Here is a 15,745-nt window from a genome sequence, read left to right as displayed (position 1 = left end):
TCTCCTCTCCTCTCTCTCCTATTTTTTTGCCCCAAAAAAGCTAATTACTACATTGGTGTAAACATAGTTAAATATTGGACCAGCTGAGATAATGGCTCTCAACAGGTGAATAATATCTGTAAATACATTCCTTATTTATCGACATCGGCATACTGAGCCAATGGGCTTTCTCTTCCAAAGCACATCAGTAGCATTTTTTAGTTTTGACATAATGTTTTTGGTTGTTTGTATGTCTGTCTGTCTGTCCATAGGTAAATACATTCATCCCTTTTCTTGTGAACTCAAATATCTCAAGAATGCCCTAAGGGAATTCTATAAATTTGACACGAACGTCCACTTAGACTTTTGGCGGTCGAAGGTCACTATGACCTCACAAAGTAAGTTTTTGGCCTTAACTCAAGAATTCGTTCTCTAATTATGACAACCTTTCACAGAAATGTCTACTAGAATAAAATGATGAAGTGATGACATTTCATGTCAGACAGGTCAAAGGTCAAATTTGGTCAAGTGTTTCCTGCAGTATTAGAATCTGTGTGTTTCTTCTTTTTATTTTCTTGCCTGTGTGTATTCGTCTGTGTGCCCTCTTTAAATCTGGAAGTTGTTGCGGGTCTTGAATGCAGTGCAGGCAGAACTTTTCATGACTTCTTTTTTTCCCCTCAGCAGTTCTTGGGGTGGATAACTGTTGAGATGATCTGATCAGAGCTTATCTGAACAGATCGGATTGGTGTATGAGAGGAGCAGCTGCTGCAGTGGCAAACTTTTAGACCTGGTGCAATGAATACTTAGTTTCACTTTCACGGGACCTGGCGTTCTGCTGGCATCTGTGCCCAGAGTACACTGCACTGTTAGAATGTGGAACGCTGTTACTGAATTACACACACACATATATATATATATATATATATATATATATATATAATTTTTTTTTTCTTTTCCCAACAGCGCTCCTAATGAACGATGTAGCTCCAGAAAATCAAAGCATGGCAGCCCATGTTTTAATCGTGGCAGGCTGCCACAAATAAAGTAATGTGTGAGAAACTCTGCTGTGATAATCTTCTGGGAAAACACCTCTTTGGCCATTATTCAACATCATAACTGAAGGACAGAAGGAGAAAAATTTGGTCAGATACTGAATTGGTGACACTAATCTTAGGGGCCCATCTTGGAACTGTGATGATTGTGTAGATCTCTGTTCTTTGAAGTTTGCATCTGTATTTTAGAATTTCTAGCTTCTGCAGCAACCATATTTGAAGGGTTGTCTACTGTCATGGCTGGGTCTGGATATGGACATGGATGTAAACTGTAACTTGACTTGTTGGCTATATACAGCTGTGAGGCAGTAATTCTTGTTTAGCCTTGGGACTAAAAGCAGCTGCTAAGCAATATTAGCTAGTGGGGAACTTTTGGGATAGTTCGTTCGTGAGTTCTACAGCCAGATCCTACAATTTTTACCCTAAGAAGCTATATGCTTGACCCAAGGCCTACTTTTATTTTACATTTTGAATGTAATAATATGAATATTTAATACAGAAAGAAAAAATAGTACCAAAAGAGAAAATTTAAAAAATGAAAACTACATTTTGTTTTTTAGGATAAGATGCTTGATTATACATCTACTCAAACAAACAAACAACCAGCCACGCTCCAAGCGCACACGCGCTGTGTGTATATTTTTCTTGTTACTCCCAGAAGGAGCGTGACGAGCAAGTTAATCTATCCGCCAGCGATGCGGCATGACACAAAGCTGTTTATTTCCCTTTTCCTCTCTGTGTTACTGTCTCTCTCTCTCTCTTTCCTTCTCCCTCTCTCTTTCTCTCTCCTCCTGTAAAGCCTAATCAAGTTTGTATCAAGCTAAATAATGCCTTAGCGTGAAATTGGTGTCTTCAGTCAAAAAGCACTCCCCAGCCTGTACTACAAGAGAAGGCAATTATGTACCCCTCCCTACCCCTCCACCCTCCAGCTCTTACTGCTCTCATGTACTCTACGTATGTGTGTGTGTGTGTGTGTGTGTGTGTGTGTGTGTGTGTACGCACATATGCATGCACTATAACTGCTGTACCTCATGATCCGTCTGAGATGTTCTTGACAACATTTGAATCTGCGTTCACATTGGAGCCCAGTCTTCTAATGGTGAACTTAGTGCCTTTCTATGACTTGTGTGTGTGTCCCAGTCTGTAATGGTTAGTGGAGGCTGCTGGGGGAACTTCTAGTTCAGTTATTTCTGGAGCTTTCCCCAGAGTCGAGGTACTCCAGAGGAATGCTTTCCCTCTCCTCCTCCTGCCCTCGCTTTCTCTCTCTGTCCTACTCCTTATCTCTCTCCTCACTGCCCTCCTTCACCTCTCTGCTTTCACCTCACTGGTGCTTTCATCCTCACTTCTCCCTCACCTTTCCTCTCCTCCTGCAGTTTCCCTATCCTTCCTACTTCTTACTCCACTCTCTTTATATCTTCCCATTTGTTCCCCCTTTACTCCTCACTCTCACTCTCCTCTCCATGTCTCTTCTGCTATCGATTCCTCTTCCCGCCACACTCTCTCTGACAGACAGAAAAACAAATGTCAGATCAGAGAGGCTCTTTAATCTCAAGCTGTGTTGTTTGGCCCTGAACATCAACTCTGTGCTTGTTTGTGTGTGTGTGTGTGTGTGTGTGTGTGTGTTTGTGTGTGTGTAAAAATGAGTGTTCTTCTCTCTCTGTGTCGAGAGAGGTGTATTTGCAGTGTGTTAATAAGCAGCTCTTAGTTTTAAATCTGTGTGTGTTTCCTATGTTTTGTGTTCAGATATCTTCATGCACATTACACCCATGTGTTTGTGTATGTGCACGCGGAAGACCCACTACGCAAGTAGACACAGTTTGAGATAAATCAAGAAAGCCTTTAATTTTTACACCTGTTTTGGTGATTTTATCCACTTTGATTTGGGATCCCATGTCTTTCAGTCTTACATCAATAATCTTTTCAACACAAGCCTTTGGGATGTTGAGCTGCTGATGCATGTGTAAAGACACAGACACACCAAACCAACATCAAAGAGCAAGTGGCAACGAAAGCCAATTGTTGCGTTCCTTCATATTGCCTGTGTCTCGGCCAAAAAGGTGTACCTGGACACACCGCAAAGGCTATAGCCAACCAGCGCATCCGAGAGGAAATAACTCTCCTTACCAGCAGACGGCGGTAGTCTGTATCTGTAGTTAAAAAAGGAAACTGGAAGACCGACAGGATGAGTTTAAGATGCTGGGTAGCCAGTTAGCACATTGAAAAACACAATCAATGTTAAAAGAACAAATGACATTTACCATGCTCTATTATGTTGATCTGTTCTGTATGACATCTATTGCCTGTTAAACCTTTTTTTGGGGGGGAGTTTTTCCTCATTCACTGTGAGGATCGAAAAGGACAGAGGGATGTTGTATGCTGTAAAGCCCTCTGAGGCAAATTGTGATTTGTGATACTGGGCTTCATGAATAATTGAATTGAATTAAACTACAGTGAACTGTGTCTGATAAAGAACGTAATGGCTCAAATCTTACTTTCACCTAATATAACAAGTTTGTTTCAACCTCATGCCTTCTCCAATTTATTTGCTTTTCTCACTCTGATTCTCTTCTTGTGCGCTGAGCTAAATTCCCAGTTAGAGTGATTTCTCTCACCAGCGCTCCACCATCTTCAGCACCGAATCAACGTGCTGAAGTGGATGAAAAAAAAAAAATCAGACAAGGGCCAACTAGTGCCAATTTTGCAGGACACACCACAAAAACTAGGGTGACAGACACTCACCGGCAGCCTGACATTGACCAGCAGTCGACTACCGGTTTCGTGTGTAAGGACCCAGAGAAAAAGCAAGAGAGCATGCGTGTCCATGTTTTCATATGTTGTTGGGGGTACGTTTGTAGTTGTTGGGGAGGTTGCTTGGTAACTCAGTTGGGCAGCACAGCATGGTTTAAAGCCACAATGACCTCATGTACAAGCAACCAAAGAGAAGGTGTGAGGAGTAAAATTGGGTGAAGAGATGAGGATAGCTGGGATGGCAGCACAGAGGGAAGAATAACAGGAAGACAACGTAGAGATAACTGAAAATAAAAGAACAGCAAAAAAAATGAGAACACAATCAGATAGTAGAAGCATTTTGGATCAGAAAAGAAGGAGGGAAAGAGAAAAAAGGATGAGTGAGGGGAAGAGTAGAAAAGAGACAGCAGAAAGAGAAAGATAGAGAGTGCGATGAAGCTTGTCCGCCAGGCTTTGTGTGGTTGTTGTTGTTCTTTCTCTCTCCCATCCATCTAAGCCCTCTGCTACCTCTGTCCCTTTACACACACTCTCACAAACAAAAGCATGCATGCACACACACACTCACACTGTCCCAAACCTCAGACTAGCCTGGTGTTTCTGGCCAGTGGCTCAGTGCTTGGGATGTGTGTCTGCATGTGTGTTTATGTATTTTAAGGCTGTTTTGTTCAGAATGCAGGCAGGCAGAGAGAGCGGTTTTACTGCTGATAAAAGTATTTGGTTAATCAGCTTCTGTCCCCGTCCCCTGGCTAGAAGTGCTTGCTTGTGTGTGTGTGCTTGACACAGGCCATTGAAGTTAGGGGGGCTCCCGGGGGGCGGGCTGGGGATGGAGATTGGCATCAGCCCTTGGCCAGTAGCGTCACAAAGTCGTTCCTGAGGGACAGGAAGGGCAGCCAATGAGAGAGTCCCTCTGGAGCTATAGGGAGAAAGCGGGTAGGGGAGGGAAGTTGGGGGCTAGGAAGTGGGTTGGAAAGGGGAAGTAAGAGGGGGAGAGGGAGGGAAACAGAAAGGGAGGTGGGAGGAAGAAAAAAGGAGTGTGTAGGATGAGGAGGAGAGACAGACAGATAAAGAGACAGAGAGAGAGAGAGTCAGATGACAATTACCCTCTTGACTTCTGTCCAGCACCAGTTGTCAATCAGTCTGCCCCTCTGGGAAAAGAACCAGCGTATCATTGGCTACACTGACCCACATCCCGCCTCTCTGGGCCGCCTGGCCAATGCATGATTGGCCACAGTGACCCGTTCGTCAAAGAGATCTGGGAACACCAGAGCCTTGGGCTGCCTTGGGAATAAATGGCCCTGATAGCGTGCGTGCATGCATGTGTTGTTTAGGAAAAAAAAAAAGACAAAGGGTTTTCTTATTGAGGCTATAAGTGCTTTCATGGGACAGAAAAGAATGAGAGACAAAGATAGAAGGGGAGCAAGTGGGACTGTGGTAAAAGAGGGGGAATGCAGAGGGAGGTGTGAAGGAGAGATGGAGGAAAGGAGAGACAGAGGGACAAAAAAGACATTGAAAATGGGTGATGGGGAAGGATGGATGTTAGAACAAAGCATGGAGGGTGAGCAGTGGCCAGGGGAGAAACACTTAAGAGATGGAGGGAGAGAGACAAGAGTGAAGAAAGATAGCAGGATATGGGTAATGAAGAAGGGAAGACATAATAGATATGTATGGGAGGGAGGGGAAATAGACGAGGTTGTAAATACAGGAGGAAAACATGGAGGTAGAGAAGGAGATGGTGAGAGATGTACTGCTGTACTGCTTTGTAGTAGTGTTTATGTGAGTATGTGTATAATTAATAACTGTGCAAATATTTGTTTGATAACAACATCATGATGCAGAGGCATAACTTTATTTAGCTTTTTCTGTTCCTCTTAGGAGCTCTCCTTTCACCTCGTCTCTCCTCTCCTCTCCTCTCCTCTCCTCTCCGATCCAATCCGATGTGATCTGATATGTTGAGGCATTATTTGCAAACTTTAGTGTAGTTAACCTGCTTTTGCATTATGGGTGCCTAATTTGGGTACAATAAAGGGGGTGGGGGGTGGGGCGGGGTTTACATCCTTCACCATCAAGAAAACTTAAAATCATGTTTGGAATCACATTTTCAAAGTTTTTTTTGAGGATGCCACTTCCATTGTACTTCCATTCCATTGTTGGAATAGCTTACCAAGTAGCAGAACAGTAGGTCTGCTCTTCTATATTCAGGTGCTGTGTCTGAAAATGTAATTAATAGCCCTCAGTCTTAAACCCATGTGTAAATATTTGCAGAGCATTGCTAAAATTAGAGACCACAGATGGAACTAACATATCATTCCTGGGCTGTATGATGGCTACAGGTGTTCAATCATCTGAAAGAGGAGGGCCTCATATATTCTACAAGCAGTTGTGGATGACTCAACCATTAATCTAAGCCAGCACAGACTCTGCCTTAATCATACTAACAAGGTCTATTGTAATGGGCTTGCCTTTGTGCTTATGGGAGGGGGCCGGAGCAGTTCAGTTTAATAAAACAAGTACCAATATTGCACAATGCCAACAGTAGTCATTATTATAATAATGTTGTCCCAGGAGATGCAGCTTTATGTCATACAGTATGTGCTGATATCTGCCTGGTCTTACCATCTGCAGGTGTTCACTGATGACATGTCTACTCATTGCACTCCTCACTCTATGTAAGAGAAGAAAAAAAAATGTTTGACACATTTCTTTTCAGCTTTAAGGTCAAAGATCTCATTTCTAATTCCTGTATAATTTTAGCTGGAGACTTGAGACTTGGATATTGGGGAATTCTGCATTGCAGATTCTTGTATTGGGACCTATTTTGCGTATGCATGTAAAAGTGTGTATGTGTATGTGTGTGTGTTGTTGCTGTGAACACCCTGGTTTAATTGTGTGCCCATCTAATGAACCATAGCAGCCCATTACAATGCGGACAGGATTGTTATGCGGTTTTGTGTTGCAATTTGGTGTAAGGTTATTGTTTGTGTGGTTGCATCTGATTGTTTATTAGGACCATGTTGTCTGCAGGTGCGGTTGACACTGTTTATTATATGTTGCCTTGGCTTTGTGTGTGTGTTTGCACAGAACAGATAAAGTGGTGCTCTCGTATGCTGCCGATTTTATGCCCCCAGCTTCAGCCGGAGGGAGAATTTGCACTCACTCACTCACTCACTCACTCACTCACTCACTCACTCACTCACAAATACAACAACCAATGACCAATGTTTAAAACTCTGTTCTAATGTCTGTGATTGCGGATAAAAAAACGTGACAAACAAATCAGCATCTTGTTCTTTGTCTTTGACATCCCTGCCATCTGCAGACCTTACCCAGGCTGACAAATAAATCAGCACAAATAGTTCATGTTTGTTCTCATGCTGTGAGACAGCATTTGTGAGAGCTACTTCTAAACCTTAGCAAGGAGCACAGACTCAAAGTACACCCCACTTTCAGGGAAATCATTTCTTCCCTGTTCTCATTAACAGTATCTACATTTGGTGTATTTGCTGAAACACACATCTAAAAGACACATTTGATAGACTAAGGTGTCTCAGGGGTCAACAAAAGCAACAGCAAAAGCAAGGCTTAATTGTAGTGTGTGTGCAAATGTGTGTAGATGCTCCAAGGATTCCCAGTAGCATCTTGTTTGCTTTGTGTCACATATATCATGCTCTGGGGTTTGTGTTTTGTGCTGAGTTTGTGCAGTGTGTTTGTGATGTTGTTGAGGCAGATTGTTTGATCTTTCGCCTGTGCTGTCTTAATAATTATTGGCTTGCCTACAGTTACACCACTTCTGCATGTGTGTTTGTGTTTATGTGGCCATGTTACATAGGCCAGGGTGATATCACCTGTAATTAATTTCACAATTATTCATCTAATACAGACATGTGAACCTGTGCAATATTCCCCTCTTATTAATTGTCTGTACTTTTGGGTGTAGTACAGGTTTGTAATTTACCGAACATACCAGCATCACTAAAATTAGGTCAGTTAAGGATAAATAATGTTGGGTTTGGTAAAATGTTTTGGCCTGAAACATGATTCAGTTTCTACTCCAGTTAACAAGTGGATAACAATGTCAGTGTTTTGAGGACAGTGAGATTTGTGTGTTGGCTGATAAAGTTGTTAGGTGTTAGTCATTAGTTGTTAAAGTCTCTGTCTATTTACCAGGCTAGGTATCATTTAAAAAAAATATGATACCAGTACCAATCACAGTGAGCTTAAAGTGATACCAGTACCAATAGCGTACTTTATTTAATACCCATCATGTGAATGGAAGTATTCAGTTGTGTAAAATGCCACTATAGACACCACGGGCATGTAGTATAGCCATACTTTGGAATGTTTTGGTGGCATCTTGGCACCCTGAACTTCCAGCTCTGTCAAATACACCATACTCCACCCAACTCCACCACATCACAGGCTTTATGGGTTGTAGCTGCTGCAGAAGTGGGCCAATCACATATTGCCTTAAACTGAAGAAGGCTTGCAGTTTTAGGTTGGTCATTTTTATCTAGATCTGGGTACAAAAAGGACCGAATGCAGGTTTGACTGGGGGAGTTTTGATACTACTTGGTACTGGGGATATTTTGGATATATGCATATATATATATAATATATATATATATAAAGAGCCATAAAATATATTTAAATATATATATTTACATTTTATTTTATGGCTCTTTTATACTTGGAAACATATCTAAATATTCCATTCGCCAATCTAATACAAATACTGTAGTCTACAAATACAACCTGCCCCCCTCCCCTGTTGACTGAAATATGCTTGCACATGGGTGCTGTCATTGTTGTTGACGTTAGACAACTGCTTCTTCATGAAGTTGGGTACTGTGGATCGACTTACCCTGAGTTCACAAGTAGGAACTCCAACTTTATAGTGGCGTTCCACTGTACTTTTTCTAGTTGGAGGTGTCTGGAGTGCAGCACAAGTGGTGCAGTCATGCAAAACAAGTGAAGTACATAGGTTTTGACACACCAAAGGACCAAGTACAGGCAGGGCTGATTAGAAGTAATTCATAGTACATGCACCAACCACAGACTCTTAGCTACTAGTATCTCAAACTTTTCTTCCTTGTTCAAACTGAACATAACACAAGATCAGTTCACTATAGCCCTCCTGAGCAGCCTTGACAAATCAAATCACATTCGATATCATCCTAAAAAAAATAAAACTTCCCCTTACAAATGGACAGTGTTTTGTTCAAAAAGTGGCCTCCCATGGTAACCAGTAAGAACCCATGTTTAGGGAATATTTCATTAGCACCTGTATGAAACTCTGGTTCTGCTTGGGATTTAATCGGCTTTTTGTGCCAGTTTACAATTTTCAAACTGGACAGTGTTTTGTTCAAAAAGTGGCCTCCCATGGTAACCAGTAAGAACCCATGTTTAGGGAATATTTCATTAGCACCTGTATGAAACTCTGGTTCTGCTTGGGATTTAATCGGCTTTTTGTGCCAGTTTACAATTTTCAAACTGGAAGCCTGGAGTTTGAAGGGAAGTGAGATGTACTAAAGGCTGAAAAGAGATGGAGCAACACATCCACTTTTGGAAATACATTGATAACTTGAATGCTGTATTTTCCATGCAGACATACTTAAGGTCTCTATCTAAACATATATGGTGATAGGAAAACAAACAGGCATGCAGGCACGCACTTTTCGAGTACACACTCGCACATCTAGTTGAACTCTCCGTCCTTTTACTCATATGGTATGTGGAAGCATGCTCAACCCTTCCCACACAACCACACGCATCCACCCCCCACCGACCCCCTGGTGTGTGCAGGGTTCACAGTAACGGTGTGTGTGTCTCTGAGGGGGAACAGGGAGGATAGGGGAATCTAAATAAAGCTATGTGTGCTTGGCTAATGAAACACACTGTATTCCCTGCAGTCTCATCAGGAAAAATGGGCTTTTATCAGAGCCAGAGTTACTAGTACATCTAGGTCTTTCTATAACATCCAAAACTCCATAAAAGAACAGGGGTTTATCATGACTTCAACTTTTTTTATTTATCAGGGAAGATACACAGAGAATCTCTGTCACAACAAGAGCAGGGAAGCCTGGTTCAAGCAGAGTGTGGTCTCAGCAGGGAACACTGCTTGTCAGAAAGTGAAGCCTTTGATACAGATCTCTGTCCATAAGTGAAACAGGTCCCCCTTTTCATGTAGGTTCAGAAATTTTTTCCTCCCTCCTTAAAGTCAGAGAAGCAGCATAATATTGTCAAGGTGCTAAGGTGTGTTGTGCTCTGGAACTGGTGCTGTGCCTTAAAGGTGGTCAAATATCATTAGTTACACGTATACTTTGCATTGCATGCTGCTAAAGATGCTGAAGGTTTGGAATTTTTTTAATCATGCAGCACAACACATGGCTTCATTGTGGGGTAATATGGTATAGGTGTTTTAGAGGAAAGCCTCTTTTTATTAGCTTTGAGGAAATACTTTGTTTTTCTTCTGGTTTTCTCTTCCCATACCTTCTCTCATCTGTTTCTGTCTGCTGTGTTTGGCAGTAATGTTAGTCATGGTGGGAGGTCTCTATCCACGCTGGGTTCTGTTCAGACAGACGTACAGCCTTCAAGTCAAAATCCTGTGTGGGTCTGTCTCAAGTGCACATGTCTGTGTGTGCTATGCTGTGTGTGTGTGTATATATGTGTTTGTCCAGGGATCCATTAGTTCGTTATTAGCGCACTGTGGTCTACATCTGGCCTTAAGAACCAGCCCCAGCCCCAGACTCTTGAAGGGAGATTTCAGACTTGAGCCAAATGCTGGCCCGGGTTTGTTTCTTTAGTTTTTGAGAAGGGGGAGTCTGTCCTCCTGAATTGCGGATCCCTGCAATGTGCAACACACTGAAAGTTAAGCTCAGGATCACTGTTTTAATATTGGCTCAACTCTGTGTTTCTGGACACAAATTAGTTCCACAGCAGCTTTCTTGCTTAACCAAATGGTCTGAGAAAAAAAGGGATTCATTTGAAATATGCTTATGGTTGTTTTCTGCCTCTGCATCTGTGCCAGAGAAAAAAGAGATGTAATTTTTATCTACTTGTACATTTGCCTGCAAGTTATGGGAGGAGCAACTCTTAGCTTGTGTGTGTTTTTGTGATGTAGAATAAACAAGGCAGCTGACTTTGCAGTAAATCAAGCTTTTCCCCATATCTTTGTGGAATAAATGCTCAGAAATGATTGTGGTTTTAATATCTCATGGGGCTGGGCCTAGTTTGGGTTCTACTTTAGGTCTATCAGTATAGTAATTTTTTAAATGCCATAATCCTGATAATATGCTGAATTTGTTGAACACCCTACGTAGGGTTGGGCAGGTGTGAAACTGTTCAAACCAGTTTGATATGACGCACCTGACCAGACCAGTGTACTGAATTTTATCAAGTATCACACTTTGACTTTGGTGCTACCCCTGAGTGGACGGCCATTTAGCTGAATAGAAACTTTCAGCACCCAGCAATCCCTTCAGGCAGTTTTTTTAGTCAAATAAAAAAGTATTGTATAGATTATTCCTCATTTCAACTTCATGAATCAATCATTCCTTGTCCATTGAAAGGAATTAAGAAAAACATGGCATGTAATGAAAGTTCAGCTCAAAACATTGCTTGCGGCCAGTTAGGACACCTCTTTTGTCGGCTTTAAATCCATAATGTTGTCATATTGGTGCAGATTTTGTTTTCTTGAGAGACTTACTCTGCAATGTCTCCTCTTGTCACCCCAAAAAACAGATGAACTTAAGTAAACAAACACAGTTTGGCCGCTTGTACTGTTGTACTGCGTGATTCATTTTGTCAAGGATGTGAAAATTATTTTCTGACTTTTGAATGGCTATAAAGAAACGACTAGCAGCCTAGTCTCTTTTTTTATTGGATGCGATGAGTGTGGTGACTTCACCACTCTATATTGAGCTCTGTGAAATGCTTCATTTGAATTTCATAAAGAAGTATTATGTTAAACATATTTATACTGTCAAACTGGGCTGGTCGTGTGGGTTTGCCAAATAGAATCTTACATCTCAATACCAATTTCTAATTATAGTTTTAGTGGTCTACATTACTACCAGGGAAAACTGAACACCCATATATTTAGCAACCACTTCTTTACCTATATTTGGTTCCACATACAGTATATTTGACTGTGTGTACAAGTTAACACAAGAGGTTTCACTAAAACAAGGAACATCTCAACAGTTTGTTTATCCTGTGAAAGGAACACTTCATTGATTTATAACTTCTTGTTTATATTTGAGCTTTTGGCTTAGCTTAACCGTGAGGATGGGCTGGGTCAAGTGGGAGCTGATGAGGATATGGAGTGAGAAATATGAGGAGAGGTAGAAAGAGGTGGACAGTGGGGGGTCACTGGAGAGAGCAGGATGAGAACTAGGATTTTGAGAGATCAGAGACAGAGGTAAGTAAGTGAGAAGTGAGGAATCGTGTGGTGGTGAGGGGGTTGTACAGGAAACCCCATTGTGAAGTGGCTCCAGCCATTTCCTGTTTGTGTGCCAGCTGTACTTCCCTCCTTCCTGTTGTACCCAGGAAGTCAGTGTCACATTCCAGCTCTGATCAGCTCTGTGTTTGTGTGTCAGAGATAGATCTCGGGACATTGTCATCGTTAATACCTGCATGTTTGTTGCTTCCCTGGTCTATTTTTGGAATAATAGATAACACACATTTACAGAGGAATAACACATTAATACATTCAGACTCGATAACCCTCCAATAAAACTACTAATGCAGTGGTCATGCTTTGTAGAGGCTGCTTGTACAGGCAGTTGTACAGACAAGGAGGAACACAAAATAGATTTAGAGAACCACCTAAAACTTGCATTAATGGAAACTACTATGGAAAACTAGTCTACTGGAAACTACTAGATTTATTATAAACACTCCTGTAGTCCAACTTCAATGCTTCAGACTCCATAAGTGTGTTAGTGTTATTATTTCTATCTGGAATTTTGTTGGGTCAGTTTTAATGCTGTCCTTAAAGAAAGTGGTGTTAGATGTAAGGTATATGCCAGTCTGCCTCAGTAAGTGTTTTAAAAGATTGCTGCTGCAACTAACAATTATTTCATTTATGATCAATCTGACCATTATTCTCTCGATTAATTGTTTGGCCTATAAAATAGTGGAACAAATACCTGTCACAATGGCCTAAAGCCCATAGTCATCAGTTAGCTTATTTTGTCTAAAGGCCTTTGCATACCAAGTCTGTAGATTCCATCAGACATTGTCACATATTTAAAAATAAATATGGCCTCATTTTGTGTCAAGATAAAAGAAGTGGAGGTATGTGGAAACGGATTCCTTCTTAAAATCTTCCACAACAAAGAGAGGGTAACAGAATGCATAAATGCACAACAGCACCGATGCTGCTTATGGCAGAGTGCAATTTTATAGTCACACAGTAACACTTCATTACTTTGGTGGCAGCGGTGCTAAATGTAAGACGCGGGCAAAGAGTGACGACAGCCAGGGAGGTAACTCCAGGGGACAGACGCAAGGGAGCAAATGTGTCTTTCCCATTTGTCTCGAATTGCGAATTTCACAACAGACAGGATAATTAAATGGGTCATATGGGTCTCAGCAGTCTTAAAGGCGCTGTATGTAAGAATGTGGCCAAAACGGTTACTGCACTCAAAATCAAAATACTGCTGCGAGTTGTGTCCGCCCCCCTCCCCTACAGATTCGAGGCTGCTGGAAACTGATTTGTTTGCCTACTGGTGGCTGCCGTGGCAGGGCCGCATCGCCGTGTCCTTGCTTCAGTTTTCCAGCGGACCATTCGAGCAAGTGCAGCTTCTCTGCTGCTAACGCTGCTGCCGGGATACAGCTGAGGAGGAGCCGGCTGCTAATGCTATGTACCGGGACACTGCTAATGCTGCTTACCATGCTGCTAACATTTGTTGACCCACCTGCACATGGGCTATAATGTATGAGCGAAAATGAATAACAGTTGAAAGTATTCGAAATGTCCATCCCTGTCTAGCTATGATGCAAGTTAGCCAACTTTGGCTAAAGCGTACCTGTCGAGGAGAGGAGTAGCCACTTCGACGTCCGATTTCAAATTCTTCTCCGCTTTCAACTGTCTCCACCGTTCAAAAGCATCTCCTATATAGACCCTCGCTTTGCCTCGAGTTTTGTCTTGGCGTTTTTGGCAATCATAACGAGGTCGTTTGGGTTTAGTCGCACCGTCAGCCATTGTAGCTCAGTCGTAACTGTAACTGATGCTGAGACTCTACTGACTGTGTAACTGGTAGACGGTGGTGGGTGGCGCAACAGGCCAAAACACAAATTCAAAACATAAACATGATTTGCGGACCGTAATTTTTTTTTAAAAATGCGAATATTCTGGTCGTACTATTGTTGTCGGTGAGATCAGTATGTTATATGAACATTATTCCTTAGTTTCTGTGACATATTAGGATGATTTTACGACTATTTGCTTTAGATTTCTTACATATAGCTCCTTTAAACCTAAACATATTCAGTTCACTGTCAGATAAAACAAAGAAAAGTAGCAAATTCTTATAATTTGGAACCTAGAGCCAATTTATGTTTGGCAATTTTACTCAAAGAAATTACTGAAAAGATTTATAGATGATCAAAATATTCATTGATTCATTTTTGTCAATTAACTTTCAGGTGTTATTGAGACTGAGCACGTTGTTGCTTTTGACTTTAGGGATTTAGTCATGACTCTGACCCTACTTAGTACAGACTGACTTCGCTGTCCATGTAGAACATTTTGCACTTTTTCTTGCTGACTGAAATAAAAGTACGAAACATACATTTTAATTTATCTTTCTCTCTCCCTTCCTTTTTCCTCAGCGGTAGAAGAAGGGGAGTCTTCAGAGTGTGGAGGGACCTGGGATGAATCAACTGTCCAGACAGGTTTGTGCACACACACACACACACACACACACACACACACACACACACACACACACACTCACACAGTGTAATAGAGTTCCAGTTGTCAGATCCACACGAGAGGCTTAAGTCTATATGTCTCTCACACACAAACACACAGACACACACAATTTTTAATATCAATTCCACATGGTTTATAATGGTCCGCTCAGAGGGATATCAAGGAGAAAAGAGAGGAAAAAATGGAGAGATGAAATGAACATAGAGGAGTTAGGATGGAGGGATTGGTGAAAGTATTGGGAGAAAGAAAAACCATATAAGCAAAAAAAGAGGAGATTTGAAGAGAAAAAGAAGGAATGGGAGGGAGATGTGAAAAGAGACGGAGCTCTTGTTGGTCTCAGGAGTGAGACTGAATGGAAAGAGAGACGACAAAGGGGATATGGAGAGAGAAAGATGGGTGGAGGGGGGGACAAGAGAGAGATTTGTGTGCTTTTTCACTACTCTCTGTGGTCTGGTGATATCCTGGGAGGAAGTCAGAGAGATGGTAGGGCTTTTCTTTTCTTTTTGTTCTTTTCTTGGATTTTGTTTTTCCTTGCGGTTTTCTCCAAACCAACTGCTGTATTTCTCCCTCTCTGGCTCTCCCTCCCCTCTTCTATCCTCCCTTCTCGCTTGTTTCCACCCTGAGATGGAAATTTGAAATTATCCTCACTCGCCCTTTTGCCTTGATGGAAAATGAACAACTGAACCAGCTGTGCTCTGAGGTTCATCTATGTGTATAGATAGATGGATGGCAGTGGATTCACTAGGCCTAAGAGCATTCGCGGCTGCTGCATTTTTGTAGACTACTTCCAAAAAGTAGTCTAGTAGTCAGTTAATCGCAGGATATATATCTTTTTTTTTTCACCCAATAACAATCATCTTCTCAAAAAGCTCTCAAACACAACCAGTAAAGGGTTAAATAAGGTAGTCAGGACCCACCTGGGATGAAATGGCAGAGTCCTCGATTGGCTTTGAGAGGCTGTTTACCAGTGAGTTGTGATCTGATTAGACTAAGCTCCCCAGCACCCTGTCTGACTTAGATACTGGGTCCG

General features: G+C 41.8%; 1 protein-coding gene across 1 annotated transcript in view; it reads left to right on the top strand.

Moving 5' to 3' along the window:
- znf423 (zinc finger protein 423) overlaps positions 1–15,745 on the top strand; it is a 183,281-nt gene that overhangs the window by 13,609 nt on the left and 153,927 nt on the right. Inside the window, exon 2 of the mRNA XM_049575066.1 lies at positions 14,613–14,675. Within this exon, the coding sequence (XP_049431023.1) occupies positions 14,613–14,675 (63 nt within the window). The remainder of the gene's footprint in view (positions 1–14,612; positions 14,676–15,745) is intronic.

Source organism: Epinephelus fuscoguttatus, linkage group LG4 (genome assembly GCF_011397635.1).
Source record: "Epinephelus fuscoguttatus linkage group LG4, E.fuscoguttatus.final_Chr_v1".
NCBI lineage: Eukaryota > Metazoa > Chordata > Actinopteri > Perciformes > Serranidae > Epinephelus > Epinephelus fuscoguttatus.
This window is presented reverse-complemented; position numbering and strand designations above follow the sequence as displayed.